General features: G+C 45.9%; 1 protein-coding gene across 7 annotated transcripts in view; it reads right to left on the bottom strand.

Moving 5' to 3' along the window:
- The window catches only part of DPF3 (double PHD fingers 3), a 506,881-nt gene that overhangs the window by 48,952 nt on the left and 434,873 nt on the right, over positions 1-23,056 (bottom strand). For all 7 annotated transcript variants that reach the window (XR_013600840.1, XR_013600839.1, XM_078659480.1 and 4 more), the window contains one exon: positions 19,595-19,657. Coding sequence is in view for 5 of the 7 variants with exons in the window: in XM_078659480.1 (XP_078515606.1) it covers positions 19,595-19,657 (63 nt within the window). In the remaining 2 variants the exon portion in view is untranslated. The remainder of the gene's footprint in view (positions 1-19,594; positions 19,658-23,056) is intronic.

Genomic DNA, 23,056 nt, shown 5'->3' on the forward strand with positions numbered 1-23,056 from the left:
TAGATCATTGTAGCGGGGTGTACCGGAGGGAGTCGGACAGCATCCCGTCTCTGCCTTCTACAGGGAGTCGGGCGGGCCCTCCCTTGGGAGGGCAGAACGTAACTCATGTGTCAAACCCCCCCCCTCTCTCTCCCTGCTTCACAGGACCTGGGTGCCGGCTCGACTGCTGTGGACAATATGGACTGGCCCTTTAAACCTGGAGCGGACACGGAGTGGGAGGAGCCGTCTGATCAGGCGTGGCCGTCAAAAGGTGAGGACGCCGACTCGCAGGTGTGCTTGTTCACCTGGAGGTCGGGAGACTGGAGTGCGGAGCAGAGCGAGGAGGAAGCAGAAGCCGTGAGGAGTGAATGCCGAGAAAGACGGATCGGACCCGACAGCGTCCCGAGCAGGAGCCGACCCCGGAGATCCGGAGGAGAGACTCGACAACCGTCACAAGATCACCGGCTGGAAGAAGGCACCGGAGGCAAGGGCAACACCGACCTTCCACCTATTCCCGACGGAGCACAGCCAGGAGGCCACCGATATCGCGATCCGCCCAGCCACTCACCCAGGGGAGGTGCGTGGCTCACTCAGGTGCGTGATCGGTTTAGGGGCTGGGTGGGGAGACCAAGTACTTTAGGTACGCCGCCCCGGGACGTGTAGTCTTCACTGGGCCCTTGCTTGTGCTCACACCGAATCCCCCCCCCTTTTGGTCTTTGCACGTCGTAGCACTGCATGTATATATCACCGGTGATCCCTGCACTCCCTACCCTGAGCTAACCACACATTGGGCAACCGCCTGACACTGTTGTTTTCCTCTTTTCTCCCTGGGTGACTGCTGGAGAGCCACTCCGACGGCAGGGACGGACTCCGAGGAGGACGACGCGCCACCCCGAGGACCGGACGCCAGCCGGAAGAAGGAGAAAACCCCACATCGCCGGAGGAGTCGGAGCAGGTCACCCCGACGATACCCGACCCGGCCCAGTTGCACTGATCAGCTGTTTTCTTTAATAAAACCGCAGTTACCGAAAGCACGCCTCTTGCCCATATCTTCTGCGCCGCATCCCGCCCAAAACCTTACAGTGGTGGAGAATGCGGGCACTCTGAACCCCGACACAGGGATGGAGACTATTCTACAGGAACTGATTAAGGGGCAGGAGAAACTCGGCTGGGTGGCCGAGCAACAGTTAACCGCCGCCCAAGCGGACCGCGAGATCCTAAAAAAAGCCCTGGCCACCCGAGAGGAGGGACAGCCGGGATGGATTGACCCCGTGTTACCAAGCGGGAGCCGAGGGGACGGGAACATCTCCCATGGTTCCTCAGCAGTGGCTCTGCAGAAATACCAGGCGGGAGAAGACCCCGATGCCTTTATGCTCAATTTTGAAAGAGCCGCCAGGGCCTGTGGGTGGCCCATGAGCAAATGGCCGTTCTTTTTGGCACCCCTTTTGACCGGAGAGGCCCAAGCAGCCTACCAGATCGCTAATCCGAATGGCGATACAGCCTTCCCGGAGGTGAAGAGAATAATTCTCGATCACCTCGGCCTGGATCTAGAGGCCTACAGGCTACGCTTCAGAAAGGAAAGAGGCACCCCGGGGGAAAGCCCCAAAACCCTGTTCATCCGCCTGAAAATGGCAGCCGACAAATGGCTGACCCCATCCACCAGCACCAAAGCAGAGGTCATGGACCGCATCTATCTTGAACAATTCCTTGAGGCCCTCCCCTTTGCCACACAGAGGTGGCTCAGACAACATCACCGCTTAACCATCGCGGAGGCCGTGGATATGGCCACCACCTACTCCAGGGCCCAACCCCGCTACAATCATATACTTGTACATAGACTATACAGCAGTTACCTCCTTAGCGGTAGCTACCTGTATCTGTTGCAGTGGTTTGAAAAATGTTCTTAATACAGCCTGGCCCACACTAGCTTGTTGTTTTGCTTGCACGTCTACACAATAGTGCTTTGTGAACGTGTGTGGTGTAGACCAAGTTGCTGCTTTGCAGATGTCATCTAAGGGAATGTTCCCTACGAGTGCCATAGACGCCCCTAGTTTACGTGTGGAGTGAGCTCTAGGGGGTATGGTTAAGGTGCATTTGGCTTTAGCATAGCATATTTTAGTGCATTTAACAATCCACCCTGCAATCCTGGTTTTTGAGATAGAATTGCCTTTATGAGGTGGGGAGAAAGCCACAAAAAGTTGTTTAGTCTTTATAAAGGATTTTGTTCTTTCAATATAGTATAGCATTGCTCTTTATACATCTAGCGTGTGAAGAGCTCGTTCTTCTACTGAGTCTGGTAGAGGGAAAACACTGGGAGCTCTACAGACAGGTTAAGGTGGAAAGGAGACACAACTTTAGGTAGAAATGTAGGGTTAGTCCTAAGAACAACTTTGTTATGATGAATTTGCAGAAATGGTTCTTGTATAGTTAAGGCCTGGAATTCACGGACTCTTCTGAGAGAGGTGATTGCAACCAGGAAAGCTACTTTCCAGGTGAGAAATTGTGTTTCGCATTTATGCAGAGATTCAAATGGAGAACTCATGGGTCTGGTAAGGAGCAAATTTAAGTTCCATACTGGAGAGGGTGGAACTGTAGGTGGAATTATCCCTTTAAGTGTTTACATAAATGCTCCGATAGCTGGTACCCTAAACAAAGACAAGTGTCTGTTTTGGAGATAGGCTGCCATTGCAGTGAGATGTAGTCTCGCAATGGATTTATACGCTAGGTTACAGTGTTGTAGATGCAGAAGGTAACAGATGATATTTTGAATGGAAGCATCTAGTGGGTTGATGTTGTGATTTGTACAGTAAATTACAAACCTCCACTTTGCGGCAGAGCAAGCTCTAGTGGTAGGACGCCTACCCTCTTTAATGATGTTCATGCAGTATGGCAGGAGATTGAGGTAGCCAAACTCTAAGATTTCAAGTACCAGATCGCAAGGTTGAGTTGAATGGGATCTGGATGTCTTATCTCTCCATGGTTCTGAGTGAGAAGCTTGGGTGAGAGACGTAGCTTTTGAGGAGTAACTACTGATAGTTTCAAGAGGTTTGTAAACCATGGCTGTCGGGCCCATGTTCATGCAACCAGGATCATTGTGAGGGAATGCTGTTTGAGCTTCTGAACCACTAATGGAATGAGCGGGAGAGGTGGAAAAGCATAAGCAAATTTGCCTGACCAGTTCATCCATAGCGCATTGCCTTTGGACAATGGCTGTAGATACCTGGTTGCGAAGCTTGGGCATTTTGCGTTTGTGTGTGGCGAACAGGTCTATTTCTGGGTGGCCCCACATTTGAAAGAATGGGAGCAGAACTTGAGGATAAAGTTCCCATTCGTGGATCTGCTGCTTTTGACGACTGCACAGATCTGCAATCGGATTGTGTACTCCTAGGAAGATGTTCTGCATGGAGGTATATGTTTTGCGGAACGGACCACCTCCTTATGCTTTGAGCTAGGTGTGAAAGCTGCATAGAGGGTGCCCCCCGTTTTTGTATGCAATACATTGCTGTCATGTTGTCTGTACGGACCAGGACAGTTTTGCCTACAAGGTGGAGTTGAGAAGATTTTAACGCTAGGAAGATTGCCAGCAATTCCAGATAATTTATGTGGAGTTGTTTTTGAGAGGTCCACATGCCCTAAATGGTATGATTCTAAAGATGAGCTCCCCAGCCGGTGAGCGATGCATCTGTTAACACTATCTGTGGAACCGGCTCAAGAAACAGCCGCCCTTTCGAAAGGTTTTGAGTGTTTCACCACTGCAGAGAGCGCTGTTTACGGCTGTCCACCAACACGAGATCTGTTAGCTGACCTTGAGCCTGGTTCCACTGACGTGCCGAACACGCCTGTAAGGGATGTATCTGGAGATTCGCGTAAGGGACGATGAGAATGCAAGAGGCCATCAACCCAATTAACTGTATGAACACTGGAGCTGGTAATGAGTGTTGAGGCTGAAAGTTTGATATGAGGCCTTGCATGGTGCTTATTCTGACTGGGTTGGGATATGCTAGAGCTTTTGAAGTGTTTATTGTAGCTCCTAGATACTGTTGTGTTGTAGACGGTTGGAGATGGGATTTGGAGACGTTGACTGTGAATCCCAAATTGTGAAGCAACTGGATTGTTTTGTATGAGCTGCTGTGTGACTTAGCTTTTATGAGCCAGTCGTCCAGGTAAGGGAACAAGTGAATATGTTGTCTTCGTAAGTGAGCTGCCACTACTATGAGGCACTTGGTGAAGACTGTGGGTGCTGTGGTTACCTCGAATGGGAGGACTTTGAATTGGTAGTGTTGATTGTCTATCACAAACCTGAGGTATTTCCTGTGAGCAGGGTGAATGGGAATATGACAGTAGGTGTCCTTTAAATCCAGAGTGGACAGAAAGTCGCCTTGTTGAAGTAGTGGGAGTGCCTGTTGGAGAGTGACCATGTGGAAGTGGTTTGACTGAATGTATAGATTTAATGGCCTGAGGTCCAGTATTGGTCCGAGAGAGAAGTCCTTCTTTGGGATTAAAAGGTACAGTGAATACACTCCTGTGCCTTGAGGAGGCAAAGGGAATGGTTCTATTGCATGTTTTTGTAACAGTGAGAGAACCTCTTGTTTGAGAAGAGTGAGATGTTCTGAGGACATTGGCCGTTCTCTGGGAGGAATGTTTAGTGGAGTACCAGTGAGTTCCAGGCTTTAACCATACTGGATAATTTGTATTACCCACTTGTCTGTTGCAATGGAATTCTAGACAGGTAGGAACTGTGATAGGCGTCCCCCGACAGGAGTGGAATGGTGATGGGGTAGCGTGGGGAAGCCACTGTTTGGTTGCAGGAGAAGTACGGGTGGAATTATTTTTGCCTCCTCCCCTATTGTTGTTTCGTCTATATCCTCCTCAATAGTATCCTTGGGAGGAGGTTCATTTTGGCTTTTGTAAGTAGAGGAGGTATTCTCTGATGACATTGTTTTGTAGCCACCCCTATAAAAGGAGCGACGAAAGGAGCCCCTGTTAGAGGGTAGTGGTAGGGCTCCCATAGATTTGGCAGTTTCTATATCTTTCTTCATTTTTCTGAAGAAGAATCTACATTTGGTCCAAAAAGATGTTGTTGGTCAAAAGGCTTGTTTAGTATAGCTGACTGAACCTCTTGTTTGAATCCAGAGATTCGAAGCCAAGCATGGCGGCGTAGCAAGATGCTTGTATCAAGGCCACGGGATGCTGTGTCAGCAGCATCAAGTGCACATTTTATTACAGGTGTTTGTAATTAATTTACCCTCTTGAATGAGGTCGCTGGCTTTACCTTGGTATTGATCTGGTAAATGTTGTATTAGCTTTTCTAGTTTGTCATAGTGTGCTCTGTCATAGCATGCTAGAAGGGCTTGCATATTGGCAATACGCCAACTATTAGCGGCTTGTGACGCAATTAGTTTGCCTGAAGAGTCTATAAGCTTTGACTCCTTATCAGGAGGAGGGCGTCGCCTGTGGCTTGTGAAATGGCTTGCTTGCTGGCATTGGACACAACAAGGGAGTCTAGGGGCACTTGACATTTAATATAAACCAGGTCAGTAGGAGCAGCTATATAATTTTTATTAACTGTTGGGGTAAGTATTCTTGCTCTAACTGGGTCGGTGAATATTTCATTAGTGTGTTATAGCATGCCTTTTAGCTTTGGTAATGTATTAGTAGATTTCTGGGAAGGAGCAAATGTTTCCATGAGGAAATTCTCCTCTAGTGGGTCAGTGTGTAACTTCACTCAATGATATAGAGCAGCTCTATTGATCAGTTGTGCGAATCCGATATTATTTTCAGGAGGTGATGGTCTGGAGGGATGTAGGTCGGATCATTAGTATTATCCGGGTCTTTATCATAATCGTCCCATGGATCTGGGTCCTGTGGTATGGTGTGATGGTCATTATCCCCATCCTCATCCCCATTGTCGTCTGTGTCATTATACTCCTGTGGTTCAGTTGAGAAATGAGCTTGTGGTGAATTATATGGAGATATTAAGTTGGGATCAATAGGTGGAGGAGAGGAAGAGGTATGTAAGGGGAAGAGGGGTTAGTACCCATGTCCTTCCTCTTTTTGAGAGGTGTATGGTATTCCTCTGAAATGTCCCGTTTCCGTTTTTAAAGGAAGGGTTGCTACAAGATATCCAGTTGTTGGATCAATATGCAGTTTCTTCTGCTTGGGACCCATTGGCTCCTGTAAAGTAAGTTCTTTAGCTGGTATGTCCTTCTTTTCTTTAGTTTTCTCAGAGGGTATTTTTTGGATAGTCTGTGAAGCTTTAAGAGGAGGGTTTTTTTCAGATCCGAATCCTTTGGTGCATGTCGTTTATGCTCCTCTTTTGAAACTTTCGGGCCCGAAGGTTTGTCTTGAGGTTTTGGATCCGAAGGCTTTTACTTTGGTTTCGGCTCCGAAGATTTGGGTTTAGTTATTGCCAGATCCGACATTTTTGGTTTGTGAGATTTCAGGTCAGAGTCCTTCGGTGCCGAAGATGACTTTGGTGCCGGTATCGAAGCATCGTACCCACGTTTGGGTTTGGTTTTCGGTGCCGGAGATGGTGTTTCGGTACCGTGGGGACGGCTCGATCCAGAGCCGAAGGCTTTGTCTTTCGGTTTCATAGCCGGGCCGGAGGGCGGGGCATCTGAACCATGTTTTTGGTGTTTCCCTAGGCCCGAAGGTATTACCGGAGCCTTTGCGGGTTTATCGGTGACCTGGGGCTTATTACTCACAGTTCATTGACCTGGAGTGATGTGCGAGTCTTCCTCCATGTCGGAGTCGTCAGCTTCAGACACAGAGATTTCTTCTTCTTGTTTGGCGCTATGCTGATGGAACTCACTCTTCTCCGAAGATGTGCGGCACCGGGCTAGTGCCACTTCTCATCTCGTGACGTCAAGCCGGACGGTCACAAATAGTTTTCTTCTATCGGAATGATGTACAGGCCTTGTAGCTGCTTTCTTCGTGCTCTGGGGATAGGCACAGATTACAGACCTTGTGTAGATCTGTGTGTGGAAATTTAGCACCACACCCGGGGCATTTTTTAAATGAAGTCTGTTCCATCGACTGCTGGCGTGGTCGGCGCGGGCAGGCAATGCGGCCCGCGTCGAAGCTCCCGAAGTTGTTGGATTTCACCGATGCACGTCAAAGGGGAAACCCGTGATCGAAACAATACCGTCGAGGGGTAATGATTGTGCGTCGAAAAGGTTAGAAGACAATACTAAATCGGAGCCCAGCAATGCGCATTCGAACCGGATGGTGGAAAAAAAAAACTATCTGGAGATGGAGTCGATGCCCATGCGCACTATCGTCCTAAGGAGGAGTCACATACCTCGTGACTACAAAGACTTCTTCCAAGACAAAAACAAAGTGCAAACATCCGAGCCCAACACCAGATTGCGATCTATGCACAAGTATACGATCTACAGCTCATATGCCTTGAACATGTAATTTAAAAACATAGAACACTGTTCACAAAATCATTATGCTTGACTTTGAAACTTTCACAGGTGAAGTTACTAGTTAATGGGACAAACTTCTTTGAGGTGTAGTGGTTTAGCTGCTACGGATCTCACCTGGTGTCTTGGAGACTTGCATTTGCGGTTCTGGCAATAGATCAAATCGTGTTGCAGAAGAATTTTTATAGTATTACGATTATCATCCACACCCAAGCATTTTATATTTATCTTGTACCCCATATTATTAACAAAACCCACAGTTATTGGTTTTTATCAAGTGTTAGTGTCCCTTCCATATCTTTGTGCTAATCACTGTTCGGAATTTTTGGTGTACCTACATTGTAGCTTCTAATTTATAACATGGCCTTCCTTGCAGCAATCTATCACACTCTGAGTGTAGTTAGTGCTATTTAGAAATGCCGTTAGTAATTTAATAAATATTCCTTCCTCTCCGAACCATCTTTGAACCTCCTTTTAGGATCCTGGGTATTTAATTCTCGGTCACTAACTGCTGCTTTTTGCTCAAATACAACAAACTAGATCCTCAGACAGTAATGAGTGTAGAGTTTTATTATTGTAATCATCAACTTAGATCAAAAAAGACATACAGAGAATTATCTGGTGCTGCTAAACAAATTCTTAAATAATGTATGGTAATCTGATAGCTATGCGGCAAAAATAAAACCCATCAGCCTATGAATTGATTATTATTCCTCGTACAAGAGAGTTAGTCCCATACTGATTATTGGTTATGTATGGGTCACAAATATATATAATAAACTGTGAGGACATAATGTTCTTGAAAATTTCAAACAATCTTCTATACAGATGATACAGATGTACTGAGTGCTACCCCAAATGTACAACAAATGGGAATGCATCAAAAACTCTCTTCCCTACTTTGGCTTGTCTTTAAGACCACCAATGGTGAAAGGCCTTAATCACTTCAAAGGAAAAGCACGTTTAACTTGTAGCTCAACCTTATCCCAATTCCTACAAGAATACAAATTTTATAAATATCTGGAATATTTAACGTGGAAAACCTCAAAAATATTTGTTGCTAACTTTATATCACATTTGTTAGTTTGCCTCAGGCAGCTGTCAGGCTTTGATTGCAATATTATTGTGGAAAAACAGTGCTGGAAGCTAGTGCATGTTATGTTAAGGATCATAGTCAATGCTTGTCTTAGTTCATGCCGCATTTGGGCTTGAGACTCAGTATTCCAATAAGTGAGGCGTCAAATTTAAAGTAGCGATTTTACAAAAGAACCTGAAATGGACAATTGTAAAACCAGGAGTACAATATCTTGGTCACGCAATCTCCAAGGGTTGCCAACACCTAGGAATGTTGGATATGCAATTAAAGGGGTGGTACGCCCCAAGAATAAGGAGCAGCCTCTCTCTTGTTAGTCAAAGCATGTATGCAGACCATATGCAGCCATTTAGGATGCTTCTTTTAACCCCTTGCATGCTGATGATGGCCCCCAGCCGTCATGCACTACCGCGCTCGTGTGCTCATAAACCCGCCCACTTGTGATCCTGCCACACAGGCGCAGAATCGCGGCCGCATGGAAGGGGTTAAAATAGTCTCTTGAGCAGAGTGACCTTTCCAACATCACGGGACGCCAGGGCCCGCAGCACACCGGGAACTCCGCGCTCCTCGGCGATTTCAATATCCAGCCGTCAAAACCTTTCAGCAGCGCCGGCTGCAGGCAGGTGAAGTGTCGCCCCGCTCTTCCCCGTCGCCATGGAAACGGAGACAGGGTCCAGCACAGGTGATAACATCCAGACCTCCGGAGGCCGATGGAACAGCCTGAATAGCACCGTGCTTCCAAATGTGGTCAGCGCACAAGGATACGGGATGCTACACATGGATGGATGGAAAGAGGCCTGTGAAGCCTGAATGATCATAAACCAGCATTGGTAAAGCCAATAGGTCTCACCTTCATGTGAGTGCTGATGTCTTTGCCAATGTTTGTCTCAAAAGTGTTGTTTAAAAAAAGTAAAAGGAAAAACATTTCAAAATACAGGAGGAAAGGCAAACATATCTTATGGGTTTTCCAAACTGTACACCAAATTCAACGTGTTCAATCTTTATAATTGGTATGGTTTATTTTTCAAATACTCGTTACTCAGGGAACTCTAAACTGAATTTAAAAAAGAATAAGGTGGTAGAAGGCAGCCGCGGCGCGGTCAGGTAAGAGTGTTGGGGCGGTGGGGCCGTGTGGTTGGGGATTTCGACAGACGACTACGAGGGAAAATAAAATTCTTTATGTAATTTTCCCTTGTTGTCATCTGTCAAAATCCCCCCACTGCTCTTACCTGCACGAGCCTCGGCTGTCAGAATGTCATGGGAATCATTTACCAAGACCTAGTTTACGGTCCATAGAATTCAGCCATTTGCTTCTCTGCAGTAGCCCACGGAGCAGATTTATGGGCCCCCAAGAGAAGTAGCATGCTAAGTACACCTTCAGGCTCAGGCACCAGCTGAGAGTGCAGTAGCCGGCCTCCCCCAGCACCATCAGACTCTTTGGGTGCCAGAGCTTGAGGCTTTTGAGTAATATGTGGAATGCAGGACAAAGCAAAAACAACCCTTAAAGTCTGCTTTCCAGCCACACCTCACTGTTGATGTACTTTTACAGACACCCTGGGAAGGGAGGAGTATCTGGGGCAAAAGAGGGAGAGAGCTATAAAACACATTCACTTTCATGGAGAGCTGCATGGAAAAGAAAAGAAGTAGTGCCCTAAAATTTGAGCAGATGAAGGATATTAGTAAGTCAATCAAGATGATTGTAAAGAAGTTACGTACCAGGGAAAAAACAAACACAAGAGAGAAGGAAACAGCATTAATAACGCTGTCAATACCACGCGGGTAGGTAACCCAGATGTTACATCGTCCGCGTTGTTACCACGCATGGCATTACATCGGAAGTCATTTCTACGACTTGCGCTAGATGGCGTGCAACACCAAGGAATGTGTTGGATATTAAATCCAACACATTCCCTACTGTTGCGGCAACTGGAGAAGGAATAGTAATTTGTACTATTCCTATATCCAGCGTGCCATCTAGTGGAAGTTGTAGGAACGACTTGCGATGTAAAGCTATGCGTGGTAACAACACGGACGATGTAACATTCGCGTTGTAATCTACTGCGTGGTAATGTATGTCGTAGTAACGTCACACATTTAAGAAAGAGGCAAGGCACTGAGTAAGAAGTAAGGAAATGAGAGTTGCAAAGAAAACCAATGGTTAGAAATGAACAGGCTGTAAGCTCAGTGAAGATCACAATAGGTCTTTCTCAAACAGCTTTCGCTATGGGGTCATCTCTTCATAAAATGGTACATGATAGGGATGAGATGGTTTCAACCAGTGTTTAATTTGTAAAATTTGTAAAACATAAAAATAAAATCAGGGCCCTGGTGAGGAGGCCACTGGAACTTGCACCACACATTGCCCCTGCCAGCGACAGTACCTACACAACTACTAACTATTTCACTGCAGGTGTGGCAATTCAGACTATTCCAGCCGCCAAAGCTATAAGAATGGCTTGGGTGGCGGGTATCAGTCATTCTTGATGTATATTCAATTCATGAACAGCTGTTGTTGTGCTGATCCCTAATTAGGCAGACAGCGCCACCATGCTGCAGACTGTAGCATGTGCCAGTGCTAACATTTAATTGCTGGTATGGAGCACCGGAAAACACCTGCTCAAATTAGGCACTGGTTTCAACAAACAATAGTCACTTGAGTGGATAAGAGCAGGAGCACACATGGTATTAGAAGATGTTTGAATTCACTTTATCAATTGTATTTTTTTTTTTTTAAATCACAGACTGCAAAATATATGGGGAGTATAATCGAATATTTAACATTTGAATGATTCTGGCATAATCAGTTCAATTGTTCTCTAGTATAATGCCTACAAAAGATTTCCCATTCCCTTACATTAAAGTGAATGTCCTTTTAGGTATCAAATGGTAAGGTCCAGGTGCGGGAGGTGACCAGTAATACATAATACAGTCAGTAGCAGCCAATATTTGAGCGAGGGGAGAAAGTGTACTCCTCAGGGGTGGCACGCCACGCCTTCACCACTGCGGCAGGAAGTGGTGCCAGGTTTGTTAGAGCGAGGAGGGGAACGAACTAGGCCCAAACCGACCCCCGGGGTGTACCGCGTGCCAGGAAAGTTGGAGTTCCGCCACCTCTCACCAACCCCAAGGACAGGCAACACCAGCGTTGTAATAAAGAAAGAATGTGGGCTGCAGGAAGGATGTCCAGTCTAGAACAGCTAGGAAATGGGCAAAGGCCCAGACCCAGGTGAGGTCCAGTAGTGTGTCTGACACCCTCTTAGAAGTCTGGGGTGATATCTGCTAAATACCAGCTCGGGCCAGCGACACCCATTGGAGTACCCTCGCAACGCAGCGGTGAGAGTGCATAGGAATATGAGTCAGAGCGCCCCCAGTTTGTAGGTACCAGCGCGATGCACGTTGGGGGTAGAGGTCTGAACTACCCCCGTGCCCCAGTTGGTCCAAGGCGGGAAGTCAGGGGAGGACAGCTTGGAATCGACCCGGTCCCTGAGCCCCCCCTGCGTCCACAAGGCCTAGTAGGCTGTGCCAGTGTACCCACTGGATGGCGAAGTAGCTTGCCGACTGTGTTTGGGGGAGGGAGACAGCCTTGGTCCTACATGACCCCCGTGATGTCCCCACTCTCAACGGTGCACCAATGAACATCAAATAAGGTAGACTGAAGGCCACAGTATCGAGGATCCCCACAACACCACTATTCAGGGGGATCACCAATGGCATCCATCATCACTGCATGGGGGACGGGGGGTTGCGTGGCGCCGCCATGCTTGTGACAAAACCACTCTGTCACGAGCCACGGGCGCTCTGTGCTTATGACGGAGTGGTTGCGTCACGGCTCCGCCCACTCACTAATTCGCCCGCACAGGCGGGGAATCAGTGCCGCGTGGGCAGAGCGGCGGCGGCATGACGGAACCACTCCGTCATGAGCACAGCCCGCCCGTGGCTCGTGACGGAATTGTTCCATCACACGCATGGAAGGGGTTAAGTGCAACGGACATGCCCAAATGTGGGTCCCGTATTCACTGTGCCATGGGACTCAAGCTACACCTCACTGATGAGGCCTGAATTGGTCAAAACCAGTCTGGGGTTGAATGGGACATGGTCTGGCTGCTCGTTTGCATAATGCAGACCTCTGTCTAGAATGCACAGTGGATGAAAAGCAAAGATCTGGAATACAGCCTAGAGCGACTGCCGAAGAATGAGATTTATTGGCTTTAAGTGGGCCGGGTCCTGCCGGTGCTCAGCACCGACAGTTCTACAAAGCAGGTGCCGAGACAGGTCTCTATCGGGCCCTCCATTTATGCCCTGACCGTCAGGGGTAAAACATTACATCTTAACTCTGCAGCAGCGCCACCCTTCACTGCCTTTGAGGCACCTTCAGAGACTCGTTTTTGTTCTTTCACAGTGTCTCTTCATTTCTAAGCTGAATGATGTTCAATATTCCTTACTACGAAGCCATAGTTGTTACTTATTTATCTTACAAAACTAACAACCACTGGCAAAGACAATAGACCTGGCTTGTTGCAAGTGTAATGTTATTTGCTGTAGTATAGATCTGGATGCAATGACAGAAGCAGCAAAATACCGGTAGGGGGCACACTATGCTAAGCACGTATTTTTAGATCGCGTGTTTTTAAGCCACACCTTTAATTACATTGGCCACGCCCCTTTGAGCGACCCCCTAGGTTTTTTCATTCCACTTAAAGCCTTGCTCCTGCCGAAGCGCTCCAGGCCACAATCCATGGCTGTTCTGGAAAGCGCTTCTTGGTCCCAGAAACGCACAACATCGAGTTCACCAAAATAAAAGGTCACAGATCACTTTTGGAGCGGACAGCCTTCCCACCTAAGTGCTTGCACATTCGAGAGAATTCTTTTTTTGGCTCACATAGCATTTCTGCCATCTGCACCCCCTTCCCGCCACCCCAAGCCGATGACAGCATCCAAGCCCCCGAAGGTCTAGTGTGCTGTTGCCATGGCAACCCCCCTCGGAAGCCTTGGACGCCTGTGGCCTTGCCACCTGTCTTTATTAGATCTCTCGAGTGGAAGCAGCGGCGGGCGGCCCTGCCCCCGACTCCGGCGCAAAAATCACTGACCAAGATGAAAAGGACGCAAGCAGAGCGACCTTTCCAGCATCACGGGACGCCAGGGCCCGCAGCGCCCCGGGAACCCCGCGCTCCTCGGCGATTCAATATCCAGCCGTCAAAACCTTTCAGCAGTGCACGCAGGTGAAGTGTCGGCCCGCACTCCCCCGTAGCCATGGAAACGGAGACAGGGTCCAGCACAGGTGATAACATCCAGACCGATGGAGCAGCCGGAAGGGCACCGTGCTTCCACATGGACACAGGATGCTACATATGGGATGGATGGAAAGAAGCCTGCCGAAGCCGGAATAATCAAACCAGCATTGGTAAAGCCAATAGGTCTCACCTTCATGAGAGTGCTGATGTCTTTGCCAATGTTTGCCTCAAAAGTGTTGTTTGAAAAAAGGAAAAGAAAAGCATTTCAAAATACAGGTGGAAATGCAAACATATCTTATGGTCTTTCAAACCTGTACACCAAATTCAATGTGTTCAATCTTTATAACTGGTATGGTTTATTTTTTAAATCCTTGTCACTCAGGGGACTCTATACTGAATTTAAAAAGAATAAGGTGGTAGAATGCAGCAGCGTGGTTCGTGCAGGTAAGAGCGTTGGGGCGGTGGGGATTTCGACAGACGACGACGAGGGAAAATTATTTTTTTATGTAATTTTCCCTTGTTGTCATCTGTCTAAATCCCCCCACTGCTCTTACCTGCACGAGCCTCGGCTGTCAGAATGTCATGGGAAACATTTACCAAGACCTAGTTTACGGTCCATAGAATTCAGCCATTTGCTTCTCAGCAGTAGCCCACGGAGCAGATTTATGGGCCTCCAAAAGAAGTGTCATGCTAAGCACACCTTCAGGCTCAGGCACCAGCTGAGAGTGCAGTAGACGGCCTCCCCCAGCACCATCAGACTCTTTGGGTGGCAGAGCTTGAGGCTTTTGAGTAATATGTGGAATGCAGGACATAGCAAAAACAATCCTGCTCTTCAGCCATAACTCGAGAAAAATATCACTGTTGCTGTACTTTTACAGACACCCTGGGAAGGAAGGGGTATCTGGGGGTAAAGGAGCGAAGGAGGGAGAGAGCTATAAAACGCATTCACTTCCACGGAGAACTGGATGGAAAATAATTGAAATAGTGCCCTAAATGTGAGCAGAGGAATGATATGTTAATCATGAGTATTGTAAAGAGGTTACGTACTAGGGGAGGTACAAACACAAGAGAGTGGCAAGACACTGAATAAGAAGTAAGCAAATGAGTGGCAAAGAAAACCAATGGTAAGCAATGGACAGGCTGTAAGCTCACTGGAAGATCACAATATGTCTTTCTCAATCAGACAACTTTCGCTATGTGGTTGTCTCAACATAAAATGGTACAAAATATGGATATGATGGTTTCAACCAGTGCTTAATTTGTAAAACATTTTTTTAAAGATTCAGGGCTCTCTTCAGGAGGCCACTTGAACTTGCACCACACATTGGCCCTGCAAGCGACAGTACCTACACAACTACTAACTATTTCACTCCTGCAAGTGTGGCAATTCAGACTATTCCAGCCACCAAAGCTATAAGAATGGCTTGTGTGGCAGGTATTAGTCATTGTTAATGTATATTCAATTCATGAACAGCTGATGTTGTGCTGATCCCTAATTAGGCAGACAGCGCCACCATTTGGCAGACTGTAATATGTGCCGGTGTTAACATTTAAGTGCTGGTATCGAGCACCGGAAAACCACCTGCTCAAATTAGGCACTGGTTTCAACAAACATGTTACATTGTGTACAATGAGCAGGCCAGACCAACCTGCTCTTTTTGTCTGCCAATTTCTCAATAAGAGTGCCTGATTGGTACAAGCAGGCGTACACCATGTTTCCAGTTTGATCAATTGGAGTAAGGCTAACAAAAGCCTCTCAGTGTAACTAAAACATCAGGTTAAGAAGGAGAGCTCTGTCAGCACCATTTCTGGAACAACTAGAATACCAGAGTCTCTGTTCTGACTCTCTGTCCTTGCACTGTGATTACTCCCCTGTATCCTCACAATGCCGCTTAAATCTGGTTACAGATTTTGCACCCGCTACTGCTGCTGGATAGCATTACTGGGTCCCCCATGTTTATGTTTAGTTGCTTGTAAAGCGCTAAAATGCCGGAAGCATCTTGGCACCGAGGTGTGAGGGTAAAAAGTACAGTGGTGACAATGCCTATGTGGCTGTAAAAAGCCAGGTCTTCAGATTCTTCCTAAAAAGCTGGAGGTTTGGCTGGCGTCTCAGGGACAGAGGCAGTTTGTTTCACATCTTAGCCGCACAGTATGTTATGGCTCGGCCCCCCCATCTGGCTCGTTTAAATTTCACAGTTTCTATGAGACCTTGACTGGCCGATCTGAGAGCACGTGAGGGAACATATGGTGCAAAAAGTTTTTGTAGATCAGCTGCACACCCCCGTTTATTGCCTTATATACCAGAGTTAAATATTTAAATACAATGTGCTGTTTGATGGGCAGCCAATGAAGTGATCTGATTCCAGCTGAGGTTGGCTGTACTCTATGCAAACCCAGGAGAAGTCTGGCTGCCGCATTTTGTAAGGACTGCAATTTTTGCAGTTGAAATGTATCAATTCCCAAAAACAGAGCGTTGGAACAATCCAGCTTTGACAAAAAAAGAGCTACCATCACTGTTTTTTGAAGCTCTTGGGGTATGAAAGGAAACATTTTTCTCAAGGTTTTTAAAAGGAGAAAACCTGAGGAGATGAGACTATTCACCTGCGCACCGAAATTCTGTTTGTTGTCAAAAATAATCCCCAAATTTCAGACTTTTTCGACCGGGCGAGGGCACTCTCTGGCCTCCATCGGCCACCAGGCCTCATTCCAAAGTGGTTGGCCTGGCCCAAACTCCATCACCTCTGTCCTCTCTGTGTTAACTTTCAAATAGCTCTCACCCATCCAGGCCATGATATCAATAAGGCAGGCATAAAACCTGGCTGTTGTGGTCTCTGGCTGGTTGGTGATGGAAATAAAGAGCTGGGAGTCATCATCGTATGAGACCAACCCAAAGCCGTGTCTCCTAACTAAGTAGGCCAAAGGAGTGACATACAGATTAAACAGGATTGGCGATAGCGCAGACCCTTGTGGCACTCCACAGGGGAGATGAAAACTCTCTGACTGCATGCCATCCCAGATCAGCTTCTGCTCCCTTGCCTCCAAGAAGGAGGACAGTAGGGACAGGGTGGTCCCTCCGACCCCTATATCCCTCAACTGCTGCACCAAGGTCAAGGAGCACGAGGACCGCCCTTCCCCCATCATCCACAGCCCTGCGGATCTCTTCAACTGCAAGAATTAGTGCGGACTCAATAGAGTGACGCGGACGAAAACCAAGCTGTGAAGTATCCAGCCGTTTTTTTTCGTCAAGATAGTCTGTTAACACTCTACAGAGTTGTTTTTCTAGCACTTTTGCAGTGATAGGGAGACCGGCTATGGGTCAATAGTTCTTAGGCTCACTAGGATCTAGATTTGGTTTCTTTAAAAGAGGCGTAATAGCCGCGATTTTCCAAGTACTGGGATAACAGCCAGTAGCTAGGGCTTGATTCAGAATAGGGGCGAGATTTTCGCAGATCTTGTGTGCTGCTTGATGCATAATGGAAGGGGGACAAGGATCAGTAGGTGCACCAGATTTTATGGAAAGTAGAAGCTTTTGAACCTCTCCGTTGTTCATTGGCTGGAAACAAGTCAGCTTGCATTGTGGGCTGGTTCTGGGCACTATCATGTCCTGAGGTCTGGCAGGGCTTGGGAAATTTTTATAGATTTCCCGCACCTTCTCTTGAAAGTAGTCCGCCACTTTATTACATAGATTTTGATCTGGCTTGAACGCTTTGTCTTGCTGAGGTTTAGCCAGCAATTAACTGATTTTAACAGTTCCCTGGTAGAATTACCCACCTCTTTTATTTTTACGGCAAAAAACTGTGTTGTAACCCAACCTTCACCCAGCATCAGAAGAGGTCATTGTTACCATCACTTCTGCTCCCAACTTTTTTTTATTTTAGCATATGTCCGCCATTACCAACTTGCTCCCAGGTATGCCCAAACATACATTAGTTATTGCCATAATATGCCCAGATACCTCAAACTGTGATTGTCTATGCGGTCATCTACACATGAAGTCTCAATGATCCGCAAACAATAGCACTATGTGATCAGACATAGTCCTTATGTAAGTCTATATCATAGGTATGCATCATAGTATGAGTCTGTGGTGTGTTCCTGAGAGGAGTGCTTGTACTTCATTTCGAATTCAGGAGTCACTGCCTTGGGGGCTGCAGACTCTCAAAAAACAACCATCCTTGAAAAGCATCCTTCCTTTGGTCATGGATGCTTGGAAGCATGGGATGGTTAAAATTATTTTGTTCTGTCGACATGAGAGTTTGTAGAAGAAAGCAGGATTCCACTTGTACCTTGCACCATGTAGGGGGCTGCTGCTCATTTAAAACATCAGGGAGTGGTACACCACTAGGTCATCTGGCGGTGAAGATCTCGAAGGATACGAGATTACTCCCTCTTCAGGAGAACCAGCATCAAGGCCTTGCCAGTCCTCCTCACGTGCACCCATTTTTTGATGCCAATGTCTTTGACATTGCCATTGCATAGTTGGTGGCACAAGCTTGGTATTCCTCCTTGGCTCTTTAACTCTGCTGGCCTTGTTTGAATTCAAAACCCTTTCAAATGATTTCAAAAAATCTTTTTCTTTTATACAAAAGAGCAGCGATTTTGGTTTCGAGTTTACATTTCTTTTGATCAAGCACGCCTTGTTTGGAGTTTCGCATCAGTGTCAACCGCCTCAATGACGTTGGGAGCTTGTTATCTCTCACCTCTTTTTACCTAAGCTCTACCCTCATTAGGCCTCAGAGCTGGCTCAGAGGGCTTGCCTTCTGCAGTGTCCTTGGTCTTGGAAGTATAAAGGGAGTGTGCTACATCAACCCTCACGGTCCAGAGTACCTGGCTGCACATTCTCCAATCATGTGGTTGTCTCTCTGGTTGTATTTCTATCAGTGAGAAATAGTCACACCAGCGTTTTACTAACAGTCTTTGGTATCCTTTGGAGTTTCAACACTCAATCGTTTCCCAAAGTTTTCCCTTAATGATTCTCAATCGACCCCTCCGATTCGACTAGAGCTCCTCCACCTTGCTTCCAGACCCAACAGCGAAAAAAGAATCTGAACATGGCAACAGTGTACAGGGGCTTCTGGAGCATAAGTCACAAGGGGACGGGCATCCCACCAAATGGTTCTAGACGACGCTTTGGAGCACAAAGACTATAGAAAAGAGAATTTCGATGGCAGGGTAATGTAATGCACGTGAATCCAGAAAAAACTTGCACTCCAAAATCACATCAACTCACTTTCACAACAGGTCATAGAGCTAGTAATGGGCAGCTGGGCTTGATGGAAGATCATGTCTCCTTAATTATCACCCTATGGTAAGGTGGGTGATGAGACTTCGGTTGAAGATGGTCTTTTAACATCTGACAAGTAGATTCCTCTACGTTCTGTGAGAGGTAGCATTATTAGAAATCCCCACTAGGCGCACCTTGGATCGTCACTTGCGAAATGAAGCACTTGCGAATCCTTTGGTAGCCAAGAACTGACACTGAAGTAGATGAAATGGTCGAAAATAGTTTTGTGTGCAAAGCAGCTGACAAGAGCCTCTCATGCCTATTGAGTGTCCATCAGGGCGATGGGTCAAGATTTTTGTGGATATCATGGGTCTGTATGATTCCTTGCCAGGTGGTGCCAAGTACATCATTGTCCTGGCGGATTATGGGACAAAATGGCCAGAGCCCAAGAGTCGGAGGAAGGTGAAAAGGAAAGCACTACAGAGAGTAGACAAACTAATAGTCAGGAAATCAGTACCGTTCCCGAAAATACAGAAATGGAGATGGCGGATGTGGTAACATAAAAAAGCGAGTTTTGGACTATAAATACTGTGAGGCCTGGGTGCATATTACGTAGTAAAAGATTTAAACCATCACCCCTCACCTGCGAGTTCAGGCTCTGTCAGCTCCTCTGTAGATGCTCGAGACTGCAAGGGTCTGCCGGGTCCTGTTAATAGCAGACAACGTTTATATAAAAGGTGGACAGAAATCTCCTATTCAATTGTACAAATTCAACATTCAGAATGAAAGACAGAAAGAACGAATTAGAACCATCAATGTGCAGCCACTGACACTTTTCAAAAGACTTACGGTTGTAATCATAAATGCAAGGCTTGCAGGGGACACTGTCTGGTTTTATCCAAGTAAAGAATGACTTCACATTTCCCACCAACCCAAATGAACAACATTTCTCAAGAAGTTTGAGTAGCTAGGCCAACATGAATATGCATAAATGATAATTGATTTTAGTTTTGGAAATCTAAACAAGTTTACAAGATTCCCTAGGCCTCCGGTGTTTTAACATCGGTCTAGGAGGACCGGATCCAGGGCAGCTTTTTCTTGATAAGTACAATGCAAAGGAGTTTCATTTATATTAAATGCTTGCAGGCGTATTTTAAGTGAGTATGCTGAAAATATGCCATGGATGCATTGCTCCTGCACTTACGTTGGACAACTCTTCATTAAATATTATAATATACTTCTGTACATTGGTTGGCGATACAAGAACACAAGTAGCATAGTTAACCTTGAGGAAACCTTAGGATAATGATCCAAGATCTGAATCTCATTGGGAGTCAAATCTTTGACCATGGATCTCGAAAAAGATTTGTTGCTTACTGTCATTTTAGATTCTTCACTATGGAGTGTCGTACAGAGCAGAACAATATTCACAACTGTCCTCAGACGATCATACTGATCACAAGGACACAACACATTCAAAAATGTCCTATTTCTTTTCATATCGAAGTCAATTCTAGATGGATGCTGTGCACCTAGTATCAACGTTGTAGGCCAATTACGCTCACTGATTCAAATGCACAAATAGACACCAGTCACTTGAGCAATTAGAAAAGTAGCCCGACAAATCTTTCGAAGCTTCACAAGTAACGAGAAACAAGGGAAGGGTACGCTGCCGCACCATTTTGGATAGTGAAAATGAATTAGGAGCGCTCATAAAAATTCATTCTGGATAACTTTTTGTAGTATCACAAGTTAAGCTTTAACACATGTCAAATTGTTATTGAACATTTGTAATGGAAATGGAGGGAGTCACTTCAGAGTATGAACTGGCCAGCAAAGGATGGCACAAGTGCTGGATAAACCCTGACTTAGTGCACAATTATATATTTGTACCCAACAAAAATGAATGTGTCCTCATGTAACGCAACTGGTGCTCGTGTAAAGCGATCTGATACTCGATGCCTTCGGTCAAGTTTGCGCTATATAAAACTATTAAAAAATGGAAAAGGTGTCAATTGTCTATTAGATTGTAATGAGATTGTTCTTATGTCACCTAGATAATATGGATATACTTGACCTAAGAACCTTATGAACTCTGGCTTCAAACACAGAATACTAGGGAAAAAATGCAACAAAATATTTATCCTTCTAAATTTGTTCTCCAATTGCTCTCCACACCTGACCCTGTTCTCTATTGAATATCTCTGGGCTCTACTGTTGCCCCTCCATTCACCTTGAACGGATTCCATAAACCACTTGGAGCGGTCATTCACGATGATGGCATAACTCATCATCAACTCTTTGCAACATCTGTGTCCTATCCGCCACCCTGATGAGACAGAATTGAAAGAACAACCACCATCTCAAACATAACCCTTGAGGACAGAGGGCCAGATGTCCGACCTTTAGCGTCTCGCAATTTGCCACACATTGTGAGTCGCTAAAGAAAAGTAAGTGTGTTTACACTGTTTTGCGATTTCCAATGGGGTCGCAAATTGCGAGGCTCATTAATATTAATGAGTCTCTCGCAATTTGTGAGCCCATTGGGAATGACAGGCCCTCCCAGGTATGGTGGTCTGCTGGGCTCAGCAGACCACCATGTCTGGGACTGCTTTTTTTAATAAAGCAGCTTTTTTTTGTTTAAATGCAGCCTGTTATACTTGAAGGAAAACGGGATGCTATTAAAAAAAAAAAATTAAACGTTTTTGTTTAATTTTAAAGGGCAGGCAGTGGTTCCTGGGACCACTGCCTGCCAATAAAAAACTTACTTTGCATGCATTTTCACAGGGGAAGGGGTCTCCTGGGGACCTCTTCCCATTTGCAAATGCAACTTGAAGTAGGTGGTAATTGCGAGCGTTTTGCGACCGCAAAACATTAGTACATTGTTTTGAGACTCGCTATTTGGAAGGGAAAGCTCCTTCCGAATAGCAAGTTGCAAAACCTGTTCAGCGAGTCCCAAAAAATTGAGACTCGCTAAATAGGCTATGTACATGGCCCAATATGTCTTTGCATGCGCAAACGGGTTCGCAAACCTGTTTGCGCATGCAAAAACGGGTCGTACATCTGGCCCAGAGTTTCTACTGTCATTTGGAATCCGTGCAAGGCTACTTCATTCTCCTTCACTGGTCATCAGGATGATCTAATGAGGCACATCTTTTAAAATCTTCCTTGATTCTTGCCTCCTCCTACATGTACTGTGACCAACAACACTTATTACTATTTAAAACTAATAATTCAATCTAGAACATAATTTCAGGCTAGTTGTTCAATATCTGATTCTCTTGACATTTCAGTAGGAAAATGCTATCCTCACTGCCTTATGTAAAATCTACTACAGTCCTCCGAAAGCTGCCCTCCCCGCTGCAGCTTGTCTCGTAAGGCAATAACCGTTCCAACAACGCAAGTCCTACTTTAATTCTCCTACAATGGTTCCCGGCTGAAGCAGCATGTATTAAAAAAAATCATCCTTTTTACCATTTCTCACAAACTTAAAATCTCTGGGGGGTCTTTGTTCTTTCCACAAGGTCTGAAACCCTCCTCCTTGAACTCTCTGATAAAAACGCAACATACACAAACTCAATCTTTCTCACGTTGTACGCCCAGAAATTAGAACTCATAACATTCCATTTTTTCTGCACAAATCTGCTTTCAAATAGGAACGAAAACATGTATTTTCTCCCATTTTCTCCACACCTACACACCCTAATTCCTTCTTTGCTTCATGCAAGTCCTACATTCTCTTCTCACGATACCCGGTGAACCCTTTCCTCTTAACACCAATGACTATTCCAAAACTAAACACCGTCTACATTCAATATAGTCTCTGTCAAATGTTTTACTTATGCTCTGCTTAAGTATTTTAATAAATCTAACTTAATCTTTTTCTCTCTTCTGCTTTTCCTGCCTCAGGAAACTTCTATGCACTGTAAAAACCCCCCAAAAAAATACAAATTTGAGATGATCATTTCTGAAGCTTCACCAAAGCCTGTTAAGTGGGGTACGCAACAGGGCACGCACATTAAAAAAACACAAAGATACAACAAAAGACATGTATGTTGTCAAACAGAGTGTTTCTGGGCAGTAGGCCAAAGGAGAAAATAAACTT

Source organism: Lissotriton helveticus, chromosome 9, assembly GCF_964261635.1.
Source record: "Lissotriton helveticus chromosome 9, aLisHel1.1, whole genome shotgun sequence".
Taxonomy (NCBI): domain Eukaryota; kingdom Metazoa; phylum Chordata; class Amphibia; order Caudata; family Salamandridae; genus Lissotriton; species Lissotriton helveticus.